Raw genomic sequence first — 27996 nt, forward strand, 5'->3', positions numbered from 1 at the left:
AATGGCATTGTGTAAGAGAAAACTACTCGAGGAACAAAAACCCTAGACCATTGTCTTTGCATTATAATCACTGTGAATTTTAGATCTAGCTTGCTAGGTTGTCTCATATCTTATGGATTCTGATATATTGGAACATTCTCCCAAGTGAGTCATTCTCAGCAGCCAATTGAAGTCAATTCTGATTTTTCAGATAGGATCTCCCCTCAATAAAGTCTCTTTAATTGCCTCTAAAAGTGCAGAATTTGCTCCGTCCTTCCGATATTTTCAAATCAAGTTTATTGTCATCTGATTGTACAAGTACAACCCGACGAAAGAGCGTTCACTGGTCCTTGGTGCAAAACATGCAGAAACACAACCAGACATAACATACTTGCATAGAAACAATACATATGCATGACAAGTAATTCAACTGTACAAATACACAAATAGATATTATTTTATGCATGTGAGAGTCTCGGATGGTTAGTGTGAGCAGTTCCTTTTGTGGTTCAGCCTTCTCACTGGCTGTGGGAGGAAGCTATTCCTCACCCTTGTGCTGCTGCTCTAATACTCCTGTAAATCCTTCAAATGGGAGCAACTGAAAGATGCTGCTTGCAGGGGAATAGAGATCCCCAATGATTTTGCGTGTCCACTTCAGACAATAATCACATCGATTGCGGTGGGAGTGGGGTTGGGGGGTTGGGTAGGGGGTAGGATGCAGACCCCATTGTTATTTTCTGCCGCTCTCATGGTCCTGTGGACTGTCTTCTGATCCATTTCTCTGCAGCAACCGTACCTCACCGTGCTGCAGACTGCCAGGACGCTCTCTATAGAGCTCCTATGGAAGGTTGACACAATGCCTGTAGTTTATTTACTTTTCCTGATAACTTAAATCTATTGGAAAACCGGACCGAAAAGCCCCTTAAATTATTTCTTATAAGAAGAACAATCACAGACCTTTCATTAATTTATTTTTCTCATGTTCAACACCGTTTCGTTTAACATCTTCACATTATGAATATCCTCTCGCTCTTTCTGAAATCATGGAGTTTTAAATCTGTTGCCATAGTTTAGTAGTGGCTTATCGCTTAGTTCATAACCTATCCATGTATGCCAAACGTCCAAAAGGTTTGTTAACTCCCTTCTTACTTTGCATTGCCCGCTTCATACAACGACCTGCGATTTAATTTACCAGTATGTCATGGTGTTTTCCTCGTATCCTCCTGTCCATTTTGTCATAATAGAAAAATTCATACTTCTACCCATTAAATTCCTCATGTGTCTTGCCTGCCATTGGTCTTGCCAACTATATTACTTCTGTCGATAATTGCTGAGTTGTCACGTTGAAAGTGTGGCAATGTTTCAAATACAAGAAAGTCCGGAATTCTAGCAAAAATGCATACATCGAAATACTGGGACAGAAACACATATCTTCATTATACGAAAACATGTTCTGCAGATACTAGAATGTAGAAATAATAAATGTTGCCCTTTTTAACGATATGTCCGGCTTTATTCGTGCACAGCATGAATTTAACTCAGATCACGGACAGCTGCAAGATCTCCAGCGGTCACATCACAATGCTTTCCACTGGCATACTGCCAGCCACAAATGGTCCCAGTATAGCATCATGTTGCAGATCAGATACCTTGACGGTTTACTCTCAAGCGGGTACCTTGATGGTTTATTCTCATAGCAACATGTTGAATTGAACATGTCAGAAACTAAATTCGTACAGAGTCAAAATTGACCGTCGTGTATCACAAACATTTATATCGTTCCAGAAATAACTACTTTATAATCGTTATTATTGTACATCATTGATTAAATATTGCAATTTATTCAACAGTCCTTCTGCAGTTTGACATTGGGATGCGAAAACATTGCTATTTGTCTTCTGTCTTGCACCTTATTAAGGTTTTGAAAAGACGATCTACAACATTGACAGCCTCATTTCCCTCCCTATGTCTACTGGTTCTCTCGCATCAACGGCGAAATCATGGATCACCGAAAAGATGACCATTTCTTACACACGTGCAGACTGATAACTGTTCTACTTTTTGTGATACAAACGTTGAGCGGAGAGGAGTTGAATCAACATGTTTGTTTTGGCGCACATAATTAACGACAGCCTCAGTGGATCTGAATATGTCACAAGGGATTCACTTCCTCTATTAATGTGGTATTTATTTTGCAGTTGCCGTTAGTTGAAAGTGAGGGTACCAGCTCCCGCTTTGCCAGTCTCTAGAAGGATTTACATCTGAAAACAGAAGTGCAGAAATGTTCACTGATATGAATATAGGAACCGTGGATCAGAATGATCCAACCACGAGGAAGAATATTTTCTGGGCGTTCGAAGTGTTTTTGAGACGGGATGAACGCCCATTGCCTTTGCGAATATATTATCTGGTCCGAGGAATTCAAGTTATCTACTATCCCATCTTGGCTATGACTGCTCTTCCTGGTAAGCTTTTCTGCGCACGATATTGATCCGAAACGATTCTCATTTTATTCTTTCCAACTTTTGTTGATTCTGCTTTCTTGAATCCCTGTGTATTAACTTGCCAAATTACAGCTAACAGCAATATTGTTTCAAATTTACGATCACATACTAGCAGTGCTTTGTGTTCCTGGTACGTTGATACATCCATTTAGTAATCCATCCTTCCAAAAGTAGAACATTTATTGTTGCGCCACAAACAACATTCAAGACAGAATGAACTGCTTGGCAACCTCGTATTTCCATTTGTCCCAATAATTTCACGTAGGCAATTAAATTGTCTTCAACAATAAAAATATATTCGTCCCTACCCGAGAGGGCCTGATACTGGACGACATTTTGGGAAACGTAGCAGGGAAAGTACCTGAAATGTCCATCAGAGATCACTTCGTGACCAGTTACGGTAACCCCTTCAGTGTTGAAATTACTGGAAAAGACAGGATTGGCCCACAGTTGAAAGTTCTAAACTAGTTATCAGGGCATCTGACAAGTGGAAGGCTTTCAAAGGAAGATAGGGGGTGTTTGGTAGATGGAAATGGTCAGCGTGATCATGAAATAATTTAGTATGCAATAAATGTCTGCAAATATCTTCAGGAAATCATGGAAAGCAAAGGGAACCCATTCAAAAACGAACAATGGCTATTATTTCAGTTTAGTTGTCATAGGATTCATTTGGCTCCGGGAGACAAATTATTGAAGCAATTAAGAATGGTCTCACTAAACTAAAGCTTGATACTGTAACTATAGATTGTTCCAGCTGAGGAGCGGCACTCTTTATCGCGCTTCGAGATAAGAATATACAGCTTATTTTCCCCTTCCGTGGCGGACCGTGCAATTTTCACGTGGTGTTCATTCTTATTCTCACAATTATATGCAAAACAAAGAGGAATAATAACAATTAGTGCTGGAAATCTGAAAAACAGGCCGAATGCACTGCAGCAAAAAAAAACAGATCATGGAACAACAGTGGAAAGAGATGCTAAGTTAATGATTAAAGTCCTTTGTCATTTATGACGCAGTCAGCACTGCGTGTACAAGCGTGTATGCTTGCGTGCCGTGACCATGCATTAGGCTTTTGTAATGCAGCATCTTTTGCATTGGTATCTTGTCCCATTCAATGGAACGGTGCAGAGCCATTTCATTGAACGAAATGGTCACCCAAGAAAGGTCTTGCACATCTGGAACAAATATGTTCACAGCAAAGGGTGTGATAGAATATGATCTTATTTGAAATATTGAGGAATTCATATTGAAGAATTTGCTGAAACTATGGACAATGCTGTGGACATTTGACAAGTTAGTGCTAATTGAAATGACGTCATTAAAGCTAGAAGGAGGAGCCGCTCTAGTTGTGAAAAAGCTCTATGCAAGGGTTTTGACCGAGTGCACAGAAAGACAAAAGAGAGAGAGAGAGAGAGAGACAGAGAGATAAATCGAGAGAGAGATAGAGCTGTACATTGTAAGCTAAGAAACTTGTTAGAACTGAAACAGAAGCTCCAGAGTGGTGGATAGCTGGAAGTACTATTTGTCTGATATTTCCCTTTGAATAAATGAAACAGAAATGCACTCTGTAATAGCCTGAAAGAAAGATGGACATCCCTGATGGGGCAAGTTTCATCAGCAAGGCACTGATGTGCCTAATGGTGGTACCTCAGTTGTGGAAATCCTGGAACAGCAAATCACTCTCTGCAAACGCAACAAGAACCTTCTGGGTGGTAAACATTTACTTTTCAAGCACCAAAGCCTATGGAACTTGATACATGTTAAATTCTGTGCACAGTATAAGAATGGCCTGCAACCAGAGAACTTGGAAGAATGACATTTACATTTACACACACATCACATACACATGCGCATTGAATTAGAAGGGAGTTAAATTGGGTTTAGTTAAGTTAATAGAGTTAAGTGAAAGCTTGATTCTGTTTTCATGTTTAAAGATAATTAAAAACAATATTTGGTTAGGTAACTATTTGTCTTGGTGATTGTATATTACCGCTGGGTTTTGGGGTCCTTTTAGGCTCGTAACAAGGGACACTTGCATTCATTGCAATGTTCCACGAAAACGGTTCAACGCAATTTAGTTTAATTTACATGTTAAACGCTGAATCTATGATTTTTGTACTTACCTAAATTATCCCGGTGTAATTGTCTCCATATATCATAGAAACAGAAAATATCAGCATAGAAATGGGCCCCCAATTTCTTCTAGTCTGTGCCGAACTATTATTTTGCCTGGTCCAACTGACCATATCCTTCCCATCAACATATCTCTGCAAAAGCGACACATTCACTGCTTCAGCTGGTTGCTGGTTCCCTGCTCCACCACTCACTTCTATGGTATATATCATCCTCTACTCCTCTATCTGCCCTGGTGCTTTGGTTCCCAACCTCCCTACAAATGTTGTTTGAATACCCAGGATCTGGTACCACAAGGATGTATTCCCACAAGGATCTTTGTCCCACTCCAGATTCGATGCAAAATGGCTTTCAGGTACAGACCACTCATTTCTTGAAAGAGAGCTCAATAATTCAAAATCCTCCCTCCTGCACCATCTCATTAACCATATATTATGCTGCATTATCCTCCTATTTCTTACCTAATCGGTACGTTGCACAGGTAACAATACTGGGATCATAATCCTGGAGGTCCTGGCCTTCAACTGCACAGGTAACTCTTTGAACTCACTTAGTAGGAGCTCATCACTCTTCCTATCCACACCGTTGGACCCTACATGTTCCACGAATTCTGGCTTTCACCCTAACTCTTTAGAAGATCTCCGGGACTCTGTCACTAAGGGGAAATATCATCCGGTTTCGTGATCTCATCCACATCATCTCATCTCATCATTGTTCCCCTCATGAGTGAACTCCTGGTCACTGCATATGGCCTTATCCACAGGGTTACACTCTGTTCCAGAGGCCTTACCTTCGGTGTTTGTACCTGGTATGTGGTCATTTTCAAGCGTATGTCCACTGTCTGTTCCCTTATCCTTTCCCTTCTGTCTCCTGGGTGTGACTCCTTCCTGTAATTTATGTTTAGCACCTCATCAGCCTCCCGAACGTTCCGTAGTTCATCCTACCCAAGCTCTAATACCTTAATATAATTTTTTAACGAGCTGCAATTGGAAGCATGTCTTACCTATGACGTGGTCAGGGTAAATGCATTTTTGACCGGCTGAGCACCCGTAGTGTGGGCGCCCTAATCCAACACATGAGTAGCGTCATTATTGGGAGACAAGTATCAAAGGACAAGGAAGTAAATTTTCGATGCAATCTAAAAGAGGTTAATCAGATTGCGAAGAAGTGGATTGGAGCTACTAACCATGTCAAAACACGAACAGAAATGAATTTCAACCTACCGGAGAAGATCTTTATTGAGTTTACTTGTCAACAACCCCACAAAAAATGCCACTGTGAGAGATGGGAAAATTGATCTAAAATTATGAACATGGAAGAAACTAAAGTCCATCAGTAAATGGCTGTAACCAGTTCAAACAGGATAAGCTTGGGGCTTAGGATGCAGGAAAGCAGAGTCAGCACGATTAACATAAGAATCTTCTAGTCTTTGTGACAAGACCATAAGACTAAGATAAGGAATGGTAAGGTACAATAGAATGTAGGAAGTTGAGGTAGTCTGGATCAGATAAGGGTCTCCTAGCCCTGGACAGAAGTACCAAGTCATACATTTCTAATTAGCTAACCTTACACAGATTTATACATATTAAATTAGCCAACCCTAGACAGGATGAGCCAACTCTGCATATCAAGAGACTGTAGCCCAGAGAATCAGGAAGGTGTGAATAAGGACAATAACATGAAGGGACACCGACAGGATACCCCCCCCCCCCCCCCCCCCCGGTCCTCCAAGTATACTGAAATTGCACGTAGGCAGGCAGGATTGCCTAATGCCAAACCTCTCCAGCAGGAGGCAGAAGAATGTAAGGGGGAGGGTATTCCTATACTGAAATCAACTGTATAAAAGTTGGGTGAGCCCCAGTGTATGTGTGTATTCCCAGGGTAAGGGGAAGCACCCAACTTTGCATTGTTGTAGTAATAAATGTTCTTTGTTCTCAATTTTTGTCTCGAGCAATTTCTTTAAAGGTACTTTAATTTCTAACACCACCGTGCTCAATCTGTTCCCAACAATAAATTTGCCAGATTCCTCCCAACATACATCGCCAGATTTTAAATGTCTTTCTCTCTGCACCGGTTAATTATATGGAATAAAGCTCAGCATTTGGATGAACCCTTCTCCATTGACAATGGTGTGAAGCAAGGCTGCGTTCTTGCACCAACCCTCTTTTCAATCTTCTTCAGCATGATGCTGAACCAAGCCATGAAAGACCTCAACAATGAAGACGCTGTTTACATCCGGTACCGCATGGATGGCAATCTCTTCAATCTGAGGCGCATGCAAGCTCACACCAAGACGCAAGAGCAACTTGTCCATGAACTACTCTTTGAACACGATGCCGCTTTAGTTGCCCATTCTGAGCCAGCTCTTAAGTGCTTGACGTCCTGTTTTGCGGAAACTGCCAAAATGTTTGGCCTGGAAGTCAGCCTGAAGAAAATGGAGGTCCTCCATCAGCCAGCTCCCCACCATGACTACCAGCCACCCCACATCTCCATCGGGCACACAAAACTCAAAACGGTCAACCAGTTTACCTACCTCGGCTGCACCATTTCATCAGATGGAAGGATCGACAACGAGATAGACAACAGACTCGCCAAGGCAAATAGCGCCTTTGGAAGACTACACAAAAGAGTCTGGAAAAACAACCAACTGAAAAACCTCACAAAGATAAGCGTATACAGAGCCGTTGTCATACCCACACTCCTGTTCGGCTCCGAATCATGGGTCCTCTACCGGCATCACCTATGGCTCCTAGAACGCTTCCACCAGCGTTGTCTCCACTCCATCCTCAACATTCATTGGAGCGACTTCATCCCTAACATCGAAGTACTCGAGATGGCAGAGGCCGACAGCATGGAATCCACGCTGCTGAAGATCCAGCTGAGCTGGGTAGGTCACGCCTCCAGAATGGAGGACCATCACCTTCCCAAGATTGTTATATGGCGAGCTCTCCGCTGGCCACCGTGACAAAGGTGCACCAAAGAAGAGGTACAAGGACTGCCTAAAGAAATCTCTAGGTGCCTGCCACATTGACCACCGCCAGTGGGCTGATATTGCCTCAAATCGTGCATCTTGGCGCCTCACAGTTTGGCGGGCAGCAACCTCCTTTGAAGAAGACTGCAGAGCCCACCTCACTGACAAAAGACAAAGGAGGAAAAACCCAACACCCAACCCCAACCAACCAATTTTCCCCTGCAACCGCTGCAACCGTGTCTGCCTGTCCCGCATTGGACTTGTCAGCCACAAAAGAGCGTGCAGCTGACGTGGACATTTACCCCCTCCATAAATCTTCATCCGCGAAGCCAAGCCAAAGAGAATGGAACGTGTTCTAAAATTACAGTAAAATGGACACGGAAGCACCCTTGTAGTGCCGGCAGTTATGGTAATCGAGCTGGTATCAATCACATGGATTTATTTTGGAAGTACCCCACAGTGCATAGTCCTGGCTATGAGTAAGATGCGTATGTAACCCGGCAGAGATGCATGGCAAGAAATTGCTTTTACACAGGATGCTCGTTTCTGGTCACCAACTCTCCCCACAGTTACAATCCATAAACATGGCTCGACCTTCCTTTAGTTTTCGGGGGATTTGTAAAGTAACCAGTCGTTTACTGTTTATTTCTGAACTCTATTCAGCGTCAGAAATATAATTTATTTTCCTTTTTTTACAGTAATATCAGTGACTATTAAGATCCTGTCCCGAGGGAACTGCGGTCTGTCCAAAAATGTCACGCTTTACCTCCTTGCAATGGCGGCGGCGGATCTACTGATCGTTATCTTCGATCTGATAATGAGGCAGATACCAATTGCCTACAGGTACAACTTCCGTTTCCTCAAGTCCATCCCTTTGTGTAATATTCACGCCGTCCTTGTTTATACAGTGACAGATTGGTCTGTCTGGTACACCGTCGCATTCACCTTTGATCGGTTTGTAGCCATTTGTTACCAGAAGATGAAAAGGAATTATTGCACCGAGAAAACGGCGACGTTTGTACTTGGAACGGCGAGCGTGCTAAGTTTTTCGAAGAACATTTTCTGGTATTTTATGTTCACAGGTGAATATTTCATTGATAATACCCCTTGGTTTTGTTTGACAAGAGAAGGTGTTCTGACATCAGAGAACTGGGCAACAGCCACATTTGTTCATCATATCTTCACACCGGCAATCCCCTTTGTCCTCATTTTGCTGCTCAATGGGTTAACTGTAAGACATATTCTGGTGACTAGCAGGGTGCGCAGAAGACTTCGAGGTGCCAGCAGTCGGGAGAGTTTTCGAGACCCAGAGATGGAGAGCCGCAGGAAATCCGTCACTTTGCTGTATGCTATCTCGGCGAATTTCATCCTGTTATGGTCGCTGTTCACAGGGTATTTCATATGGGTCCAGTTGTATTATGTGCTCGTTGTGCTTACCGGTCCACCTATTTTTGTGCAAGACCTAGGTTTCATGCTGCAGCTGTTGAGCTGCTGTACAAACACGGCCCTTTACACCATTACCCAGAAAAAGCTCAGGGAACAACTGAAGGAACTTGTGAAATCTTCCATCGCTCGAGTTGTGAAATGTGCTCAATGACGCGAGGAGCCAAGAAATCTTTATCGTCAGGCGCAATTTAAATAATTAATTTGACAACGAGGTGTGATCAAATAAAATATCACCCCTCAGAGGGAAAGAGAGATTGACGTAATCCCAAAGGAAACCTCGGAGTAAAGTCCCTCGAAATAATGACCAAAATTAAACAGACTTCAAATGACACAAACTAGTTCATCTACGACGATGACCATGGGACCTGCAATTAAAATAATGCTTCGTACCTCACAAGGAATTCAATCTGTTCTTGCATTCCCGATACATTAAACAAACCGAACCTCATGCAGTTACTGAAAATAGTATAGAGCTCAGAAATACCGTGGCTGTGCCGACGTAGAAAGGTAGCTAAATTGGTGGAGCTCATAATACATTTGTTAGGCCACAAAGTTATGCATCGGTTCTTACTTAAACAAATACGACGTTCATACCGTTTGGTGTACCATTGGAACATGCACTGACGAAGTCGAGGAATCTAATTGAACACGTCCAAAGCCAGACCCAGGCAGAAGTTGTAAACAATATTTTATCTGAGAGTGAGAAGTCACATTAGTTCAAATATCCTAAGGCATGTACCCAATATAAAGCAGAAGGTTACCAATTCAACGAGTCATAATTACGATACACTTTTAAGTGGAACGTCAAATCAGACCTACAAAATATCTTAAAATAAAAATAACATTAAAATCTTCACAATGAAATTAGATGTTAGAATTAGCAATTAACGTGTAAAAGTACAACTATTTAAATTCATAAAACAATTCCAATCTTTATGGAATACCGACGGGGCATGGAAAATGTAAACCAGCGGAGCAGATGAAGAATTAGCATCAAAATAACTCAGTAACTCCTGCGATTTAGAAACTCAATATAACGTTCCGCTGTAGAGCCACAGAGTAGCTCTTGATAACTCTCTCACACATAAACACACACACACACACACACACACACATTCAGAAATGATGCATGACTCACCAACACTATCCTCAATACCTTACACACGAACTCTGTCACTCATAAACACACACACACACACACACACACGCAGACACACACCCTCTCTCTCTCTCTCTCTCTCACCCTCCCTCTCTTTCTCCCTCCCTCCCTCTCTCTCTCTCTCTCTCTCTCTCATCCTGACACGAGCTATTGTTTTAATTTCACTAATCTCTCCGTCCTACAATGCATTCCTCTTGCATCTTGCCCATGTCTACGTTAAAGGGCCAATAATTTTGAAGCAAGTCCAATTGTTGGAAGGTGAGAAATGTTTAAGAACTGAGAAAGCTAAATGTAAAGATATCAGTAAGAATTAGAAAAACAAAAGAAGCTGGTTAAGGATGGGCGGTGGTTAATTTTAACAAATGTACAGACTTAGTTTCTATAACAGATAAAAAATGAATTAAGTTCAACAATAATTTCACTTGCCTATTGAGTGAAATATAGTAAGTGCCCAGAAAACCAGCGTGGATGCAGGGAAAATAATTTAAGTGGAATCAGACCTACTGCAGTGAAGTTTATAAAGGATAAAAATGCAGAATAGCAAAAACAGTAGATGAAAAAACAGAATTACTGGAGGAACTCAGCGGGTGTCTCAGTGTCCTTCTTACCTTAATGAAGGGCTCTGGCCCGTAAAGTCGGTTTGATATCCTACTGTTTCCCTCAAGCATTTGGAACCTTTCATGTTGTACTCCAAGTAGAAGTAGAAGAGCACCCATATTTTATAATAAATGTGGGAGACTTATATTCATCTGAAAGGAATAACAGTGCACAATCATATTCAAGAGTTTTCGGTCCAGAATTAAGTGGATATTCGGTCTGGGGGTAGTGAAAGTAATAGAAAATGGTTCAAGCAATTGAACGATTTTAACCATCTGAATATGTTAAAATGAATGAAATGAGAATTAAATACAACATAGATGAGTGTTGTATTGTTTTGAGAGACTGAGCAGGAGAGGAAGAGTTTGGATGATATGAACGTTATGCTGGACATAAACATCGTATGAAAAGAGGGCATGTCCAATTGTTTCAATCACAAATTGTCTTGTCACAATCAAACATGTGCTGTATTTGCGATGCAATGCCAATGCATCAGTCTAATATACTTACAATAGCAAATTGCAAATGTCTAACACTGACGGGTCGGGAAACATAACGGAGATAGATGTACAAGTGACTTGGTACAAGCAAAACAACCTCTAGTATGATGTCAATAAAATTAAATAGCTGATGAAAAGCCGTCCATAAGAAGGGGTTGAAGAGACTTCAGTCTGCATTCCAAGATCATCCACTGAATGATAGACATCGGTAAACCCATTGAAGTAAATAATTCCCGTGAACTTTACTGATCCATCAGCTCTACTACTTGAATAGCATGAGGAAATTTGGCATGTCACCTGCCCCATTTACTAATTTCTACAGTTGCACTATTGAAATTATAATGTCAGGGCACATAACTGCATGGAAAGGGAAATACTCTGCCCACGATTGAATGAAACTGCAGAAGGTTGTGAACTAAATTCAGATTGGATTACTAATATTCTACTATAAATTGTCCCAAGAGAGAAGGAGAATTTGGAAGGGTGAGGAAGTGATATTGTTGAGAAAGTGAGGAGAAGTAAATATAGGATTACTGTCAGATTATTGCACGTAATTCGTGGATGACTCTGCTTTGCTATGACTCTATATGAATATGAGTCTTTTGTATTTTGCTTCTAAATGCTTCTCATTATCTGTGCAGATTTTAGTACCTCCATGTTCTCTAAACTTTGATAAGAAAGCACAAAAGCACCGCCGCTTCGTCAGCGGCCTGAAAAAAATTTGGCATGTGCCTTTCATCCCCCAATAACGTCTACATATATACAGTTGTAAGTATCCATCAGGATGCATTACTGTGTGCTCTGGAACCATCACGTTCAACACTGCAAGAAACTCTGAAGTGCTGTGAATACAGCTCAGACTATTGCACAAGAACACTGATCTCCACTGATTTCATCTATATTTAGCTCTGTCTTGGATCAACTGCCAAAATATTAAAAGACAGACCATTGATTCCCTCATCCAGTCCTCCCTTAACAATGACCTCCTTTGCGGCCACGCTGTGATTGCAAGACATGCCACCCTTGCGCTTACACGTCCTCCCCCATGACTATCCCGGGCCACAAACAGCACTTACTGTAAAGTTGAAATTGTCATTTATTCTCTCCGGTATTCCCAATACAGCCTCCTCTTCATCAGGGAGATACGAAGCAGACTGAGAAATTGTTTAACTGAACTGCTTTAGTGCTTCGACAGAAAGGCCTTCCCAGTCGGCAACCATTTCAATTCCACACAAATTGTAACACCGACATGTCAGACCATAGCTTCGTATACTCCCAAATCAAGACCACCTGGACATTGGAGGAACAACACCTCAGAATCCATCTCGGCAATCACCAACCAGGTGGCATCAATAAATATTCTCCAATTTTCGTTAAGCCACCACACCCGTCTTTTTATTTCCGGAGCCCTCTTTTCCTCAAACTCCCCTTCCCCTCCCCTTCATTCTATCAGAGTGATACTCCTTCGGTACTCTGCTATCACTTCTTAGTTTCTTTGTATTCTACCTTCCACCCGAGTCCATTTAAATTTTAGCCTGTGGTCCTCCACATTTGCATGTCCTTCATCCCCGAAATTTTATTCAGGTATATCTACCAATTTTGCAAGGCCAAACTGATGTTTCTTTAAAAAACAATTATATTAGTTATATAAAGTACACTGTAGGCCTGCTGAGTTTCTCCAGAATTTTGTTTTTACTATTCCTGAAGAAGGGCTTAGAATCTAATGCTGATTACCCTTTACTTACAATGGCTGCTGCCTGACCTGTTGAGTTTGATCAGCACTTCTATGTACTGCCCTAGACCCCAGCATCTGTAGATGCTTTTGTTTCACTTCACAACAGACAAATTCACTTTGTCCTTATCCTGTCAGGAAGATTCAAGGGAGTGAGTTCCCACATCACCAGATAGAATAATCTTTATCAGAACGCACATATCTCCATGAATAAAATAAATTTGGATTTGACCTTCTCTAAGTGATGTAATGGAAGATTTAAACTGAGTGTTTTACTTCTGCAGCTGCAAGGCTGAGAACCTGCTTGTTTTTTTTAAAATCAGCAGGCGAAATCTAATTTACACCATGAGGCCCAGGATGCATATTTAGTAGACACACCTAAATTCCACCATGGGACCCAGGATGCAGTTCAATCAGAAGACATTATCTAATTTACACTATGGGGCCCAGGGATGCATATGAATCAGTAGACATTATCCAACTTCCACCATGAGGCGAAGAGATGCAGATTTCTTTTGTTGGTCGCAGACTGTCAGGAGATCTTGAAGATAATTAAATCATTGGTTCAAAGTGATAAGATCTGAAGGAAACAAGTTTTGGGTAATAAAAGCCATGGTCCCACTGCTGAAGTTAGAGACTCTCCAAGAGGTGACAACATCTCTCAGCAAGAAGAAGAATTTCAAGAGTCCAGCTAAAGTTCCGGTCAAGCAACTACAAGTGTGCAGTCATTGCCTTGCTTTGGCAGTTGGGACCAGTCCAGGCATTGATAAGTATAATTGGCAAGGGCTTGCATATTATAGTGTGAATTCAGCTTTAGATTTAGTAATAAAGACTTGTATAAACTGAACTGCTTTCGGTGTGTGAGTGTCTATTTTCTTTTGGTAGCTCGAACACTGTGACCAATCTAAAATGAACAAAGTGAGAGGTACATGTTTACCCAAGACAAGTGATCGCTCTATAACTTTGTTTTGTATTTGCTGCTGAATGGGTTGACCAGCTCGACTGTTTGAAAAACAAACATTTTCACTCTCACATGGTTCATGTAACAATAAACTTGAACTCATTTTAAGGTAATTTACAGGCATGTTGTTGAACCTGAATTTGATATCTGCTCATCTTCATGCTAATATATCATTCTGTCCTCAGAGGAAGTAAAATCATTGCCACCTCCTGAACAGAAACAGTTGAAAATGGTTTTCAAGTTTATCAAGTTATTTTTGCTTTGTTTCAATATACATTTGTATCCTCGCAGCTAATGCAGATAATGCAATCTCAGTTTTGCGAAGATCAGAGAAATAAAATTCATTTGATATTTGTGCCACTTACTAATTGAATTTGCTCATGGTGTTATGAGCCAAGAGGCCCCCAAACAAAGAAGCAATAGATAGCCATCAAGACAAATGGTTACTTATACAAAAGTTGCTTTTTAATGATCTTGAAACATGAAATTAGAATCAAATTTTAACTAATCACTAACTTATTTAACCTAAATTAAACCCACTTTTAATTCAAAGTGCATGTGTGTGTAAGTTCAGAAAAGTTCTTATACAGTGCACAGAATTTAACATTTATAATGTTCACCAGGTGCTGGTGCTTGAAAGGTTAATGGTTGCTGCTCATGAAGTTTCTGAGAGAGAGCGAGAGACAGAGAGAGAGAGAGAGAGAGAGCGAGAGATAGAGAGAGAGATGTTCCAGGACATCCACAAGTGATGTACTTCCATCAGCCACTCCAGTGTCTTGCTGAAGAAATTTTCCCCTTCAGAGTTCTCCAGGTGAGAACCTCTTTCTTTCAGGTCACCACAGAGTTCCCTTTTGTTTCACTTATTCCAACTGAAACATTAGACAGCCAGTCCTCTCCTCTTGCATGAACCACAAGGACTTTGATCAGGCTGCTTTTTTTTAAACTTTATTTAAAACTTTTGAAAAGGATGTAAAACCATTAAAAAATTATCAATAAATTACCCCCCTTCCCCCTCCCCCTACTCATCCAGGCCCCGCAAGTGCAGCAAAAAAACCCATAAAATATACATAACATTGTAAGATATTTTTAAACCCATGTATTTCCAATAAGGCGACCACATTTTTTAAGAAAAAGAATAACTATCATGTAAATTATATGCTTTTTTTCCATATAAATACAAGATCTTAATTCATTATGCCAATGTGCTATATTAATCTCTCCATTATCTTTCCAAGTAATTGCTGTACATTTCAGTGCCATTGATAACGCTAAATGAACAAAACCTAACTGAAACTTATCCAATCCCAAACCAGTCAAAGATACCATATAACCCAACAAAAAAATCTCTGGGTCTAAAGGTAATTCAATTTTAAATAATTTATCCAAAATTACCCTAATTCTTTCCCAAAATGGCTGTACCCTATCACAAGTCCCAACTGCATGGAAAAAATTTCCAGTATTTAAGCCACAGCTAAAACACAAATCCAGATTACTACATCCATATTTTTTCCGTTTCTCAGGAGTCAAATATAGCTGATACAAAAATTATAATTAACCAAACCATACCTTACATTCGTCAATTTAGTTACCCCTTCATGACACATAACCTCCCAGTCCTCCTGAGGTATAAGTTAAATCACTTTCCAATTTATTCCTAGATTTCTCCAAATTTATTTTATCCACGGTCACTTGTAAAAAGAAAAAACCGATATATACCTGAAATAAAGCCCCTCCTTGGTATAGAGGAAATGAAAGTTTCAGACTTAGTTAACTCTGGTAATTTCATATCCTTTCCATAATTATCCCTTATCAAAGGTCTAAGTTGATAATACACAAATAAATAATTTACTAGTATTCCAAATTTCTCCTTCAATAGATTAAAAAAAAGGAACTGTCCCTCTTCAAAACAATCGTGGATCACTTTTATACCTGGGAATGTCATATTTGTAAATACCTGTTAAACATTGAAAAATAAATAAACAAATTTTGATATAACATAGTTTGAATTGACAATTTACCCTTCGTACCTATAACATCATTTCTATTAACCCATATCTTTATTAAATACCGGCATATCAAATCCCTGCAATAAATGCAAAGTCCAATTATACATAAATTGATGACCATCAAATTCAAAAATACAAGTTAATTTCACCTTAGCCCAACTAGGAAGCTGATTAATATCTATCATTCTACTAACAAACTTTAACTGAGCAGCCTAATAATAAATTTGAAAAGGAGGCAGCTGAAGTCCACCTAATGCATACATCCACATCAACTTTTGTAAAGCTACTCGAGCTAATGTTCCCTTCCATAAAAATTCCTCCCCAACCGATGCAAATCTTGAAAAAAGCCCTTTGGAAGTAAACATGGAATTGACTGAAATAAAGACTGAATACAGGGAAAATATTCATTTTAATACAATTTACTTAACCTATTAATGTTAATGGAAGATCCTTCCATTTAATCAAATCTGTTTTGATCTTTTTCAATAAAGGTACATAATTAAATTTATATAAAGACTGATAATTCACATTCACAATCACTCTTAAATATTTAATTTTATCAGAGCAACTTAATTTTTTAATATGTTTACAAGCTTCATAATTCCCCTCCAAAATTGGCAGTATTTCACTCATGTCCCAATTCACCTTGTACTCAGATTACTCCCCAAATTGAACTAAACATTCTTGTAAATATTTCAAAGATTGTTCTGGATATGTCAAATGAATCAATACATCATCAGCAAATAGATTAATCTTATATTCATCATTTGCAAATCTTATCCCTTTAATGTTATATTTCTGTCGAGTTGCCTGAACTAATGGTTCAATGACCAATGCATACAAGGCTGGTGACATTGGACAACCTTGATGTGTTGATCACATTAATTTAAATGGCAACGAAGTCTGGCCATTCGTCACCACCCTAGCGATTGGAGTTTTACACAATGCTTTAACCCAACCAGTAAAAAGAGGACCGAAATTAAACTTCTCCAGCACCTTAAATAAAAAATTCCATTCAACCCAATCAAATGCTTTTTCTGCATCAAGTGCAACCACCATTGGTTGGGATGCTGTCTTGATGCATTGATAAAGGTTATCAATCTAAGAATATTATCAGATGCACCTCAATTCTTAATGAAACCTGTTTGATCTGTATGCACTAACTGAGGCAAATCTATTTTCCAATACCGAAGCTATTATTTTATAGTTCACATTTAATAAAGAAATTGGTCGATACGAGGCTACATTGAATGAATCTCTATCTTTCATTGGAATGACAGTAATTATCGCACTTGAAAAAGATTCTGGTAATGACTGATCATCAATTATTTGTTGAAGCACATCCATAAATGTAGGAGACAAATCTTCATGAAACACCTTATAAAATTCTACTGAAAATCTATCATCACCTGGCGACTTTCCATTTGGCATCTCCTGTATAGCTTCTTTAATCTCAAAATCTGTAAACGGAGCTTCCAATTATTTTACTTCTTCCTCTCCCAAAACCAGTAAATGTAACTCAGATATAAAGGATTCAATATAATTTATATAATTTCTGGCAAAATGAATAACATTGATCATTGATTTTCTGAGGTTTATAAGTAACTATTGAATTATTTTTTCCATCATTAATAGTTCTCAATACCTGTTCCATTTTAATTGCCAAGCTAATACCTTACGAGCCCTCTCACCTAACACATAATAATGTTGTTTTGATCTTTGAATTAATCGCTCATACTGATTTGTTTGTAAAGTATTATAACATAATTTCAACTTAGCTAATGCATCTTTCTTATCATCTTTAACCTTCTTCCGAAATTCCTTTTCCAGCTCAGCAATTTGCTTCTCCAAAGTTAAACTTTCCACGAAATACAGCTTTTTTTTTTAACTTTCGTAGAATAACTAATAATTTGAACACGTAAATATGCTTTTAAAGCATCCCCATAACAAAATTACTACTTTCTGAATTAATATTTTCAGCCAAAAGTAAAGCAATCTGTTTTTTAACAAAAGTAATAAACTGCGGTTTCTTCAATTACATTACATTAAATCTCCACCAATAAGTTGATTGCATCACCTCCGAAACAACACAAGATATAAACAACATAGAATGATCAGATATAATCCTACTCTTATATTCAGCCTGAACAACTCTAGCCTGTAAATGTGGCAAAATCAAAAACAAATCTATTCTAGAAAATGAATCATGCCTGGATGAATTAAAAGAAAAGCCCTTTTCTGTCAGATTTAGTGTCCTCCAAATTTCAACTAAATTCAAATCTTTCATCAAAGATCCCATTTGTACCGTCATCTTTGATTTTCCTTATACTTTTCAGAGATTTATCCAATAATGGATCCAAAACACAATTAAAATCCCCTCCAATCAAGATATTTTCATTAGCCTGATTTAATGTTAGAAAAGCCTCAGATATAAATCGATCATCATCCACATTAGGTGCATAGACATTCAATAATGACCATATTTCTGCAAAAAATTTACAATTCACCATAAAACCCTACCAGCAATCTCCATAAACGATTCCAACTCAAATGGTATTTTCTTATGAATCAAAATGGCTACACCAGTTTTGTATATATATGGGGTTGGGGTTGTATTTTATTTAGAAGTGTGTTTTTTTTTTAGCAAGGGGAGCAATAGTTTGCAGTAGTGTCAAGTGTGTATATTTTTAAGGTAAAGAAATGTGTAATTTAAATTTTGCAACTCTTAATGTACAGGGATTGAATAATTTGATTAAGCATAAATATGTATTGGCTTAAATTTTAAAAAAAGAAAGTTGATATTGCTTATTTACAAGAAACACATTTTTCATAAAAAGAACATCTAAAATTGAAGAGAAATTGGTTTGGATACGTGGTTGCGTCTTCTTTTAATTCTAAGATCAGGCTGTCTTCCATATGGATTTGCCAGCTTGTCATGTTCTAGCCCAGCTATTTCTGCTGGCTGTAACACTGTCAAATAATCTCTGTCTCTCTGTCTCTCTATCTCTCTGTCTCTCTCTCTCTCTCTCTCTCTCTCTCCCTCTCTCTGAGAGAAAGCCTATTTGACCCTCTCTTCTTGCAAAACTACACAACTCTCTTACAACAATAAGCTCTCTTCCAGACAGCAGCGGCTCTAGCATACTCTTTCATCGGTTGCCTTTGGTAATCAACAATCCATTAATTAAAACTCTTGAACACTTCATATTTCTTGCAAATGGTGTGATTAGCTGATATATCTATCATGGAGCAGAGCTCCAGCATTTCAAACAAGATCTGTTTGGGGGGAATGGCAAGATGACATAGGGAACATTCTGCGGTACTGAAGATTTTTCAGGATGGAAATCAGCCAAAGTTTTTTGACAATCCTAAAGAGGTTATGGACTTTGCTTAGTCTCTACCAATCATGCAGTTTCAGGAACGATGTAGTCCTTTAAGGTCTCCAAAGATAGTAGAGATGTAAGGTGGGATCCAGATTTTTAAAAGAAATGGAAGCAATGGTGACCGAAGTGGTAACGTTGATTTAAAAAAATAAACCTTTTATCTTTTTTTATTGAGAAGAGTTTAAATAGTTTAAATAATGATGATAGTTTAATGAAATGGGAGTTGGGAGAGGGAAGTGGATGGGCACTAGTTTCCAGAAGTCATCAGCTACCTGTGAGTTATCTCACACCCAATATTTTGGGGGAGTTACCGCTTTGGGCGGTTTAAACAGGAGGAGGTAGTCGTGACCTCCGACCTGTTTTTTTTTTCTTTATAATTTTTGGGTTAAGAAGTTAAGGTTTTTTTAAATTATTTTTTAAAAATAAATAATTTTTTAAAATTCTTTTTGTGTTCTGAATGTAATTGAGAGGGAATTAGGAGGATTTTTTTCTCTCCTTTTTTCTCTTTTTTTGGGTTTTTTTTCTCTATTTTCTCTCTTTTTTGAGAGAATGATGTCACAGAAGATAATAAGTCAAAAATTGAGGATATTGAATTAGATGAAGAGGAAGATGAGGGGAAAGGTGACAAGAAGAAAAAGAAGAAAATCAAGTACAAATACATTGAGGGAGAAGAGTTTAATAAAATTAAGTTAATTTCGATAGAGAATTTTGAAGATGTTATAAATGAAGAATATGGAGAATTTGATATGAGTTTGAACTTTTTTGTTCTTTTTTTCTTTTTTTATATAAGGAGAGGGGAAGGGAATAAAAAGTTTATCTGATTGTTTTTCTAAGGGATGTTTTTGTTCTCTCGATGAATTATAAAGGAAACTTGGTATTAATGGAAATTCTGTATTTATGTATTATTAATTATGATTTTTTTGTATAACAGATATGTGGTTGATATATGATTTAAATATTTGAACTTAGTTTTAAAGTCGATTTCATTTGTTAAATACATGTATTATGTTTGATTTAAATATATGTTTAAGGGTATTATTTTAGTATTGATTTTTTTTGTTGTTAGTAATTTTTGTTGTTGTTAAGTTTTATCCTTTTTTGTTAGTGGGGTTTTTTCTATTTTATTTACAACATTGTTAATTAATTCTTCACTCTTTATTTTGGGGGGGAGGGTTGGACTAATTTTAAATTAGACGATTAAGGTGTTATAATTATTGGGGGGTTAATTTGTGGAGTTTAATGATGTAGTATTCTAATTTTTATTATCTTATTTTTTATTATTTCTTTAAATGTAATTTTTATTTTATTCATGTCATAAAATTTTAAATAAAGTTAAAAAAAAGATCTGTTTTACAGTGTTTATGTGACCTACTCTAACAAACCTTTCCCAATTTAACTTTCAATAACATATCTATATATGTCTCCGCTCCATCCTCAACATCCATTGGAGCGCTTACATCCCTAACGTTGAAGTACTCGAGATGGCAGAAGTCGACAGCATCGAGTCCACGCTGCTGAAGATCCAGCTGCGCTGGATGGGTCACGTCTCCAGAATGGAGGACCATCGCCTTCCCAAGATCGTGTTATATGGCGAGCTCTCCACTGGCCACCGTGACAGAGGTGCACCAAAGAAAAGGTACAAGGACTGCCTAAAGAAATCTCTTGGTGCCTGCCACATTGACCACCGCCAGTGGGCTGATATCGCCTCAAACCGTGCATCTTGGCGCCTCACAGTTTGGCGGGCAGCAACCTCCTTTGAAGAAGACCGCAGAGCCCACCTCACTGACAAAAGGCAAAGGAGGAAAAACCCAACACCCAACCCCAACCAACCAATTTTCCCCTGCAACCGCTGCAATCGTGTCTGCCTGTCCCGCATCGGACTTGTCAGCCACAAACGAGCCTGCAGCTGACGTGGACTTTTTACCCCCTCCATAAATCTTCGTCCGCGAAGCCAAGCCAAAGAGATATTTATATACTCTGTCGCAAAGGAAATGCTGATTCTCTTTCAAAACAGAGCTGATTTATTTCACCTCTTCTTCAATTGCCTCTTCGAACCAGTCCCGCTAGAATTGTGTCAATTTGAAGAGATTATGATTTTTTATAAATTTGCCAAGAGTTCAGTGAACTGGGAGAGAGGAGTAGGGGAAGGAGGGTGGGACGCAGGGAGGGCAACGTGGAAGCTGACGAGGAGGGCAGGGGAGGCTGGAGGGTGAGGGAGAGGTAGGAGAGCAGGGGGATGGGGAGAGAGAGGGGAAGAGAAGGGAAGGGGAGATTACTTGTCACTTACAGGTAAGATCTACCACACAGACAGAAATGATGCATAGCTCACCAACACTATCCTCACTACCTTACACACGAACTCCTCACACATAAACACACACACACACACACACACACACAAACAGAAATGATGCATAGCTCACCAACACTATCCTCAATAACTTACACACGAACTCTCTCTCTCTCTCACACACACACATACACACATACATAAACACACACACACACAGACACACACACACAAACACACACACACAAACACACACACACAAACACGCACAAACACACACACACACACACGCACACACACACATACACACATACACACACGCGCGCGCACACACACACAAACAGAAATGATGCATAGCTCACCAACACTATCCTCAATAACTTACACATGAACTCTCTCTCTCTCTCACACACACATACACACACACACATAAACACACACACACAGACACACACACACGCAAACGCGCACAAACACACACACACACACACACACGCACAGTAATGACAGTAAGCCATGATTTTAGGAATTGAAATAACGTTTATAATTTGAAAATAGGCTTGATCTCCACCGTCATAGACAATATGAATAGAGTTGTTAGTGGAGAGATTTTCTCGGAGAAAGGAAATAGATGGTCTTGTAGAAGATTGAACAAAGACGAAATTCCCTCAGGGAACCATATCTGTAAAATGAAGGGAGGGAGTGAAGTTATAAGCATGTAGGAGTTGGTGTCAAATGTCAAGAGAGAGGGAATCAAGTTCCAATATGCAGTTCAAATACTGCACATGGGATGGAGATTCTATGAGTTCAGTTCAGAAAGGGGAAAGAGTAATATCAGAGTCAGAGCGACGTAGCAGGAGTGAGATTCAAAAATGAAAACATGCCATTGAATTTAACTCTGTGATGGAACTGCAATTATATTCTCAGAGTGAAAGCAATTAATTTTAATATTGAGAGAATTCAATGGAAATTCCTTGAGTAAAAATGGAAGTGCGATTGAGTATGAGAAAATATGTATGGGATTTTGAATGTGAAAATAGAATGGGAGAGTTGATAACAAAGCAACGTTACAAAATAAGTGTAACATTCAGGGTGCTAAAAAGTTTCAAAGAGATTTTCAGACGGAGTTTATCGGAATGAAACTGACGGTAAGATTCAAGTGGGGACGAGGAAGGTTGTTTTCAAGCCATTGCATCATCGAGAATGCTAGTTACAACTACAGAGTCGGACTGTGAGAGAAATGCACCTTAACAAGTGGAGAAGCAGGAAATAGCCAACGTTGAGGAAATATGAGAATAACTGACATTTTCACTTTCTCTCTTTGTTGTTGCTATTTGATGTTCTGAATATTGCCAGAGTTTTATTTATGTTTCAGATTTCTCGGCCTCTGCATCTTTTCTCGTCTGTCAATCACCGTTTGTTGAATTGATTTTAAATTACGTATCATGCATTATTCTTCTTTTACAGGGCTAGTGAGCATCGCCCGACAGCTGGGCCCCAGTCTCTTGGCTCCAAGACAAAAGATTATAGTGATGCTCATGGAAAACCATTAGGCCGGCAAGAGTTCCTTCATGAATTGGTGAGAACGAGCTTTAGTATAGAACAGCAAAACGGACACATCTATTTCCTCTCTTGGTTGGTGGGTAATTCATTTAGCTGTGAGGGTTAACTGTGAGACTCAACTCACTTAATCTAACAGCTACTGGGATTATATATCGTCCCTTGGAAGGATTTTATCCATTTCTCACTATTTCTCTGCCTCCACTCTATCTGTTCCCTGGATAATGACTTCCAATCCGTGACATCTGAAATAACCCCTTTCTCTGATAAACTTGGATCGCTCCATCCTGGGGATGATAAAGCCCACGTTTGTATCTCCTCTTATTTTCCTAATTCAGTCTTTGACTACCTACCCCAGGAAGAAGAAGGACCGAGTATCTCTGGTCCTCACTTTCTTCTTCTCCATCATCCACATCCGACATATTATTTGACACTTCAGTCAAATTCGATGTGATACCACTAACAACCATATGGTCCCCTCTCAATTCTTCTTCATTTTCGCCGGGATCTTTCTGTCCTAAATCCTCTGGCTCACTCTTCCATTCTCACTCACATTTCCATCCCATCAGCCACAGCTTGCTCTAATTGTAGAAAGTTCAAAACTTGTCGCTGCATCTCCTCGCTCATCAGGAACACAAACGGTCGTCCTAAGTGAGATAAAACTTTACATGGACATCGTCCAGCCTCATCCACTACATGAGATGAACTCGCTGTGGAATCTTCTACATTGGTCAGACCAAAAGCAGATTAGCTGGCTGCTTTACTGAACACAAAATCTGTGTTTGTAGTTCTTAACCTAAGCTTGCTGTAGACAATCATTTGAACTACCCCAACTCTTCCTACAATGACGCGTTGCTTCGTGTCCTTATCGTTTGTTGAATGTAAATTTATGGAACAATACATCATATTCTTCATGGACAGTTTAAACTTAATAGCATTAAACATCAATTTTCCTTATGTTAGATACCGCAAACACTTTCCAACATTTCTTTCCCCACTCCTGTACTTTTTTACCCCTCTCTATATTTTCTTCTTCCTAGTCGTGTCTCCCTCTGCCTACCTCTTCATCTTTAAAACCCTCTGCCCTATGCACATCAACTATGAGCCCCTGAAATTTTATTCCTCCCTTAGATAATTAATTTTACCCCTTCCCTCTGGTCATGATAAAGGATTTAGACCCCAAAGGCTGACTGACTATTTTTACCCTACCCATGGATGCTATCTGACCTGTTGAGCTTCTCCGGCACTTCTTAACTTGCTCAATGTTCCAGCATCTGCAGCTTGTGCGTTAATTTCACTTCACAGAAAGCCTTAGTTGTGCGAATGGGCAGAACTACAACGCTTTAAATTACTTAAACGTGAATACGATCATGCAGCAGTGGAATGAGCGTCAGAAAAGTATCATGTAAGCATGCTTGATAGCAGAATAAATCAACCCCTCAACTCGATTCCACTTTTCAACGAAGTCTCAGCTAATTATAGTCACCAGGTTTTGATTCTTTTCCAGTCAACTTCTAACCTATAAAAAATTAACAATCTCTGTTAAGAATGTCGAAACGCCTGTCAAAATGTAAACCTTTTTTTTCTCCAGATTTTCACTTTGTTTTGCTCACATATCCTGTGCAAATTATAGTTTTCTGAAATGATAAATGAAACCATCTAAAAGCATTCATCTCTAAGGCGCCAGTTCTCTTCTTCAAACTCCAGTTTGTTCCTGTGTAGCTAATGGAGAGGAAAAAAAATAGCTTTGAAAACCATTTGGATATCTGTGGTCTGTTCTACATGATAGAAATAGGTATTGACATTTAATCGTGTAAAGCTTGAAAAAGACCATCGGAATTCTCAATCAGGGGAAGTAACAAGGGTGTGTAATGTTATAATTTCATGGATGTAAATATTAGAATTTTAAATCATTAAATGCTTTTAGAAAATTCAGGTTTTATTCTCCTTTTGTTCTGGTCAGTATTGCAGTATCTCGAGTAGCATATTATTATTTTAACAATAACACTGGACGTACTCAGCAAGCCAGATAGGATCCAGCAGAGTTGTAGTGCCATACAACACTGAACCAGTCCTTGCAGCCTCCCTGTTTGTTTCGGGCAGGAAGAGCATTTACTACCCAAACGCATTTCCAGTATTCGACCTGTGGCATATTGTGCCATCAAGTGCTCATTTCAATGTTCGACGGAACACCAATCGATGAGGTAGCGCATTCAAATTTTAAACTACCCCTTCATATTGAGGCATACCTATTAATTTTCGCGACTGATGTCGCTCCATTCGCTGAGTTCCTCCAGCAAACAAATTTTCTTTTGTTTCTGATTAGAGCATACGGAGTACTTGGTATCAATCTAATTCTCCCATCTCTCCGAAGAATTCTTCACGCAAGGCGTAGAGTTCCTCACGAGCTTCTAAATCTATCCCCCATGTAATTTTGTGCAATAACGTGAGGGCCCCCTCCGACTTCTATACCGCAAGCAAAACAGTCGTATCTTTCCATTTACTTCTCATATACATGGGTAACATCTCGGTGAATCTTTTCCATGCGGTATACAGTCTCGCTGCATGGTGACCAGAACTGTACACTATAGATCAATTATAGCCTGACTGTTATCTTACTCAATTGTACAACGACCTCCTTGCTCTGATATACTTTACTTGGCTAGTGAGCGCAAATATCTAATCTACTTTCCGAACACCAAATCGACTTGTGCTCATTTCCTTAGGAATAAAAATGCTTTGGTTTCTCTCTGTTTGTCAGAGTTCAACTATGAAGATTCAGCGTCATTGTCAAAACGCATCATCTCTCAATTCCGATTGAATTCATTCTGTTATTGCTTTGTACATCCTGCTAACCCGGCAATGGCATTGTGTAAGAGAAAACTACTCGAGGAACAAAAACCCTAGACCATTGTCTTTGCATTATAATCACTGTGAATTTTAGATCTAGCTTGCTAGGTTCTCTCATATCTTATGGATTCTGATATATTGGAACATTCTCCCAAGTGAGTCATTCTCAGCAGCCAATTGAAGTCAATTCTGATTTTTCAGATAGGATCTCCCCTCAATAAAGTCTCTTTAATTGCCTCTAAAAGTGCAGAATTTGCTCCGTCCTTCCGATATTTTCAAATCAAGTTTATTGTCAACTGGTTGTACCAGTACAACCTGACGGAAGAGCGTTCACTGGTCCTTGGTGCAAAGCATGCAGAAACACAACCAGACATAACATACTTGCATAGAAACAATACATATTCATGACAAGCAATTCAACTTTACAAATACACAAATAGATATTATCTTATGCATGTGAGAGTCTCGGATGGTTAGTGTGAGCAGTTCCTTTTGTGGTTCAGCCTTCTCACTGGCTGTGGGAGGAAGCTATTCCTCACCCTTGTGCTGCTGCACTAATACTCCTGTACATCCTTCAAATGGGAGCAACTGAAAGATGCTGCTTGCAGGGGAAAAGGGATCCTCAATGATTTTGCGTGTCCACTTCAGACATTAATCACATTGATTGCAGTGGGGGTGGGGTTGGGGTGTTGGGTAGGGGGTAGGGTGTACACCCCATTGATCCTCTCTGCTGCTCTTATGGTCCTGTGGACTGTCTTCTGATCCATTTCTCTGCAGCAACCGTACCTCACCGTGATGCAGACTGCCAGGACGCTCTCTATAGAGCTCCTATGGAAGGTTGACATAATGCCTGTAGTTTATTTACTTTTCCTGATAACTTAAATCTATTGCAAAACCGGACCGAAAAGCCCCTTAAATTATTTTTTATAAGAAGAATAATCACAGGCCTTTAATTAATTTATTTTTCTCATGTTCAACAGCTTTTTGTTTAACATCTTCACATTATGAATATCCTCTAGCTCTTTCTGAAATCATGGAGTTTTAAATCTGTTGCCATAGTTTAGTAGTGACTTATTGTTTAGTTCATAACCTATCCCTGTATGCCAAACGTCCACAAGGTTTGTTAACTCCCTTCTTACTTTGTATTGCCCGCTTCATACAACGACCTGCGATTTAATTTACCAGTATGTCATGTTGTTTTCCTCGTATCCTCCTGTCCATTTTGTCATAATAGAACAATTCATACTTCTACCCATTAAGTTCCTCTTGTGTCTTGATTGCAATTGGGCTTGCCAACTATATTACTTCTGTCGATAATTACTGAGTTGTTAATGTGTGGCAATGTTTCAAATACAAGAAAGCCTGGAATTCTAGCAAAAATGCATATTTGGAAATACTGGGACAGAAGCACATATCTTCATTATACGAAAATATGTTCTGCAGATACTAGAATGTAGAAATAATAAATGTTCCCCTTTTTAACTCTCTGTCCGGCTTTATTTGTGCACAGCATGAATTTAACTCAGATCATGGACAGCTGCAAGATCTCCAGCGGTCAGACCACAATGCTTTCCACTGGCAGACTGCCAGCTACAAATGTTCTCAGTATAGCATCATGTAACTGATCAGATACCTTGATGGTTTACTCTCAAGTGGGTACCTTGATGTTTATTCTCATAGCAACATGTTGAATTGAACATGTCAGAAACTAAATTTGTACAGAGTCAAAATTGACCGTCGTGTATCACAAACATTGACATCGTTCCAGAAACAACTACTTTATAATCGTTGTTATTGTACATCATTGATTAAATATTGCAATTTATTAAACAGTCCTTCTGCAGTTTGACATTGGGATGCGAAAACATTGCTATTTGTCTTCTGTCTTGCACCTTATTAAGGTTTTGAAAAGACGATCTACAACATTG

At 39.1% G+C, this 27996-nt stretch overlaps 1 protein-coding gene and 1 long non-coding RNA gene across 3 annotated transcripts; one reads left to right on the plus strand and one right to left on the minus strand.

The window, feature by feature from the left end:
• Positions 1-933: 933 nt before the first annotated feature.
• LOC138764906 (uncharacterized) lies at positions 934-3475 on the minus strand. Its single transcript, XR_011358359.1, has 2 exons — positions 2593-3475; positions 934-2240 (listed from the first exon to the last, which is right to left on the minus strand). It is a non-coding gene; the product is annotated as an uncharacterized lncRNA (long non-coding RNA).
• On the plus strand, positions 1605-27916 carry LOC138764904 (probable G-protein coupled receptor 139). Of its 2 annotated transcripts, XM_069941333.1 has the most exons (4): positions 1605-2444; positions 8286-8430; positions 23126-23237; positions 27579-27916. In XM_069941333.1, exons 1-4 carry the CDS (start codon positions 2261-2263, stop codon positions 27687-27689), a joined length of 552 nt encoding a protein of 183 aa, XP_069797434.1. In that variant the 5' UTR covers positions 1605-2260; the 3' UTR covers positions 27690-27916. The 2 variants fall into 2 exon arrangements, with proteins under 2 accessions (XP_069797434.1, XP_069797433.1); XM_069941332.1 differs by lacking the exons at positions 23126-23237; positions 27579-27916 and having other exon boundaries at positions 1610-2444; positions 8286-9430.
• Positions 27917-27996: the final 80 nt, after the last annotated feature.

Source organism: Narcine bancroftii, chromosome 5, assembly GCF_036971445.1.
Source record: "Narcine bancroftii isolate sNarBan1 chromosome 5, sNarBan1.hap1, whole genome shotgun sequence".
Classification (NCBI taxonomy): domain Eukaryota; kingdom Metazoa; phylum Chordata; class Chondrichthyes; order Torpediniformes; family Narcinidae; genus Narcine; species Narcine bancroftii.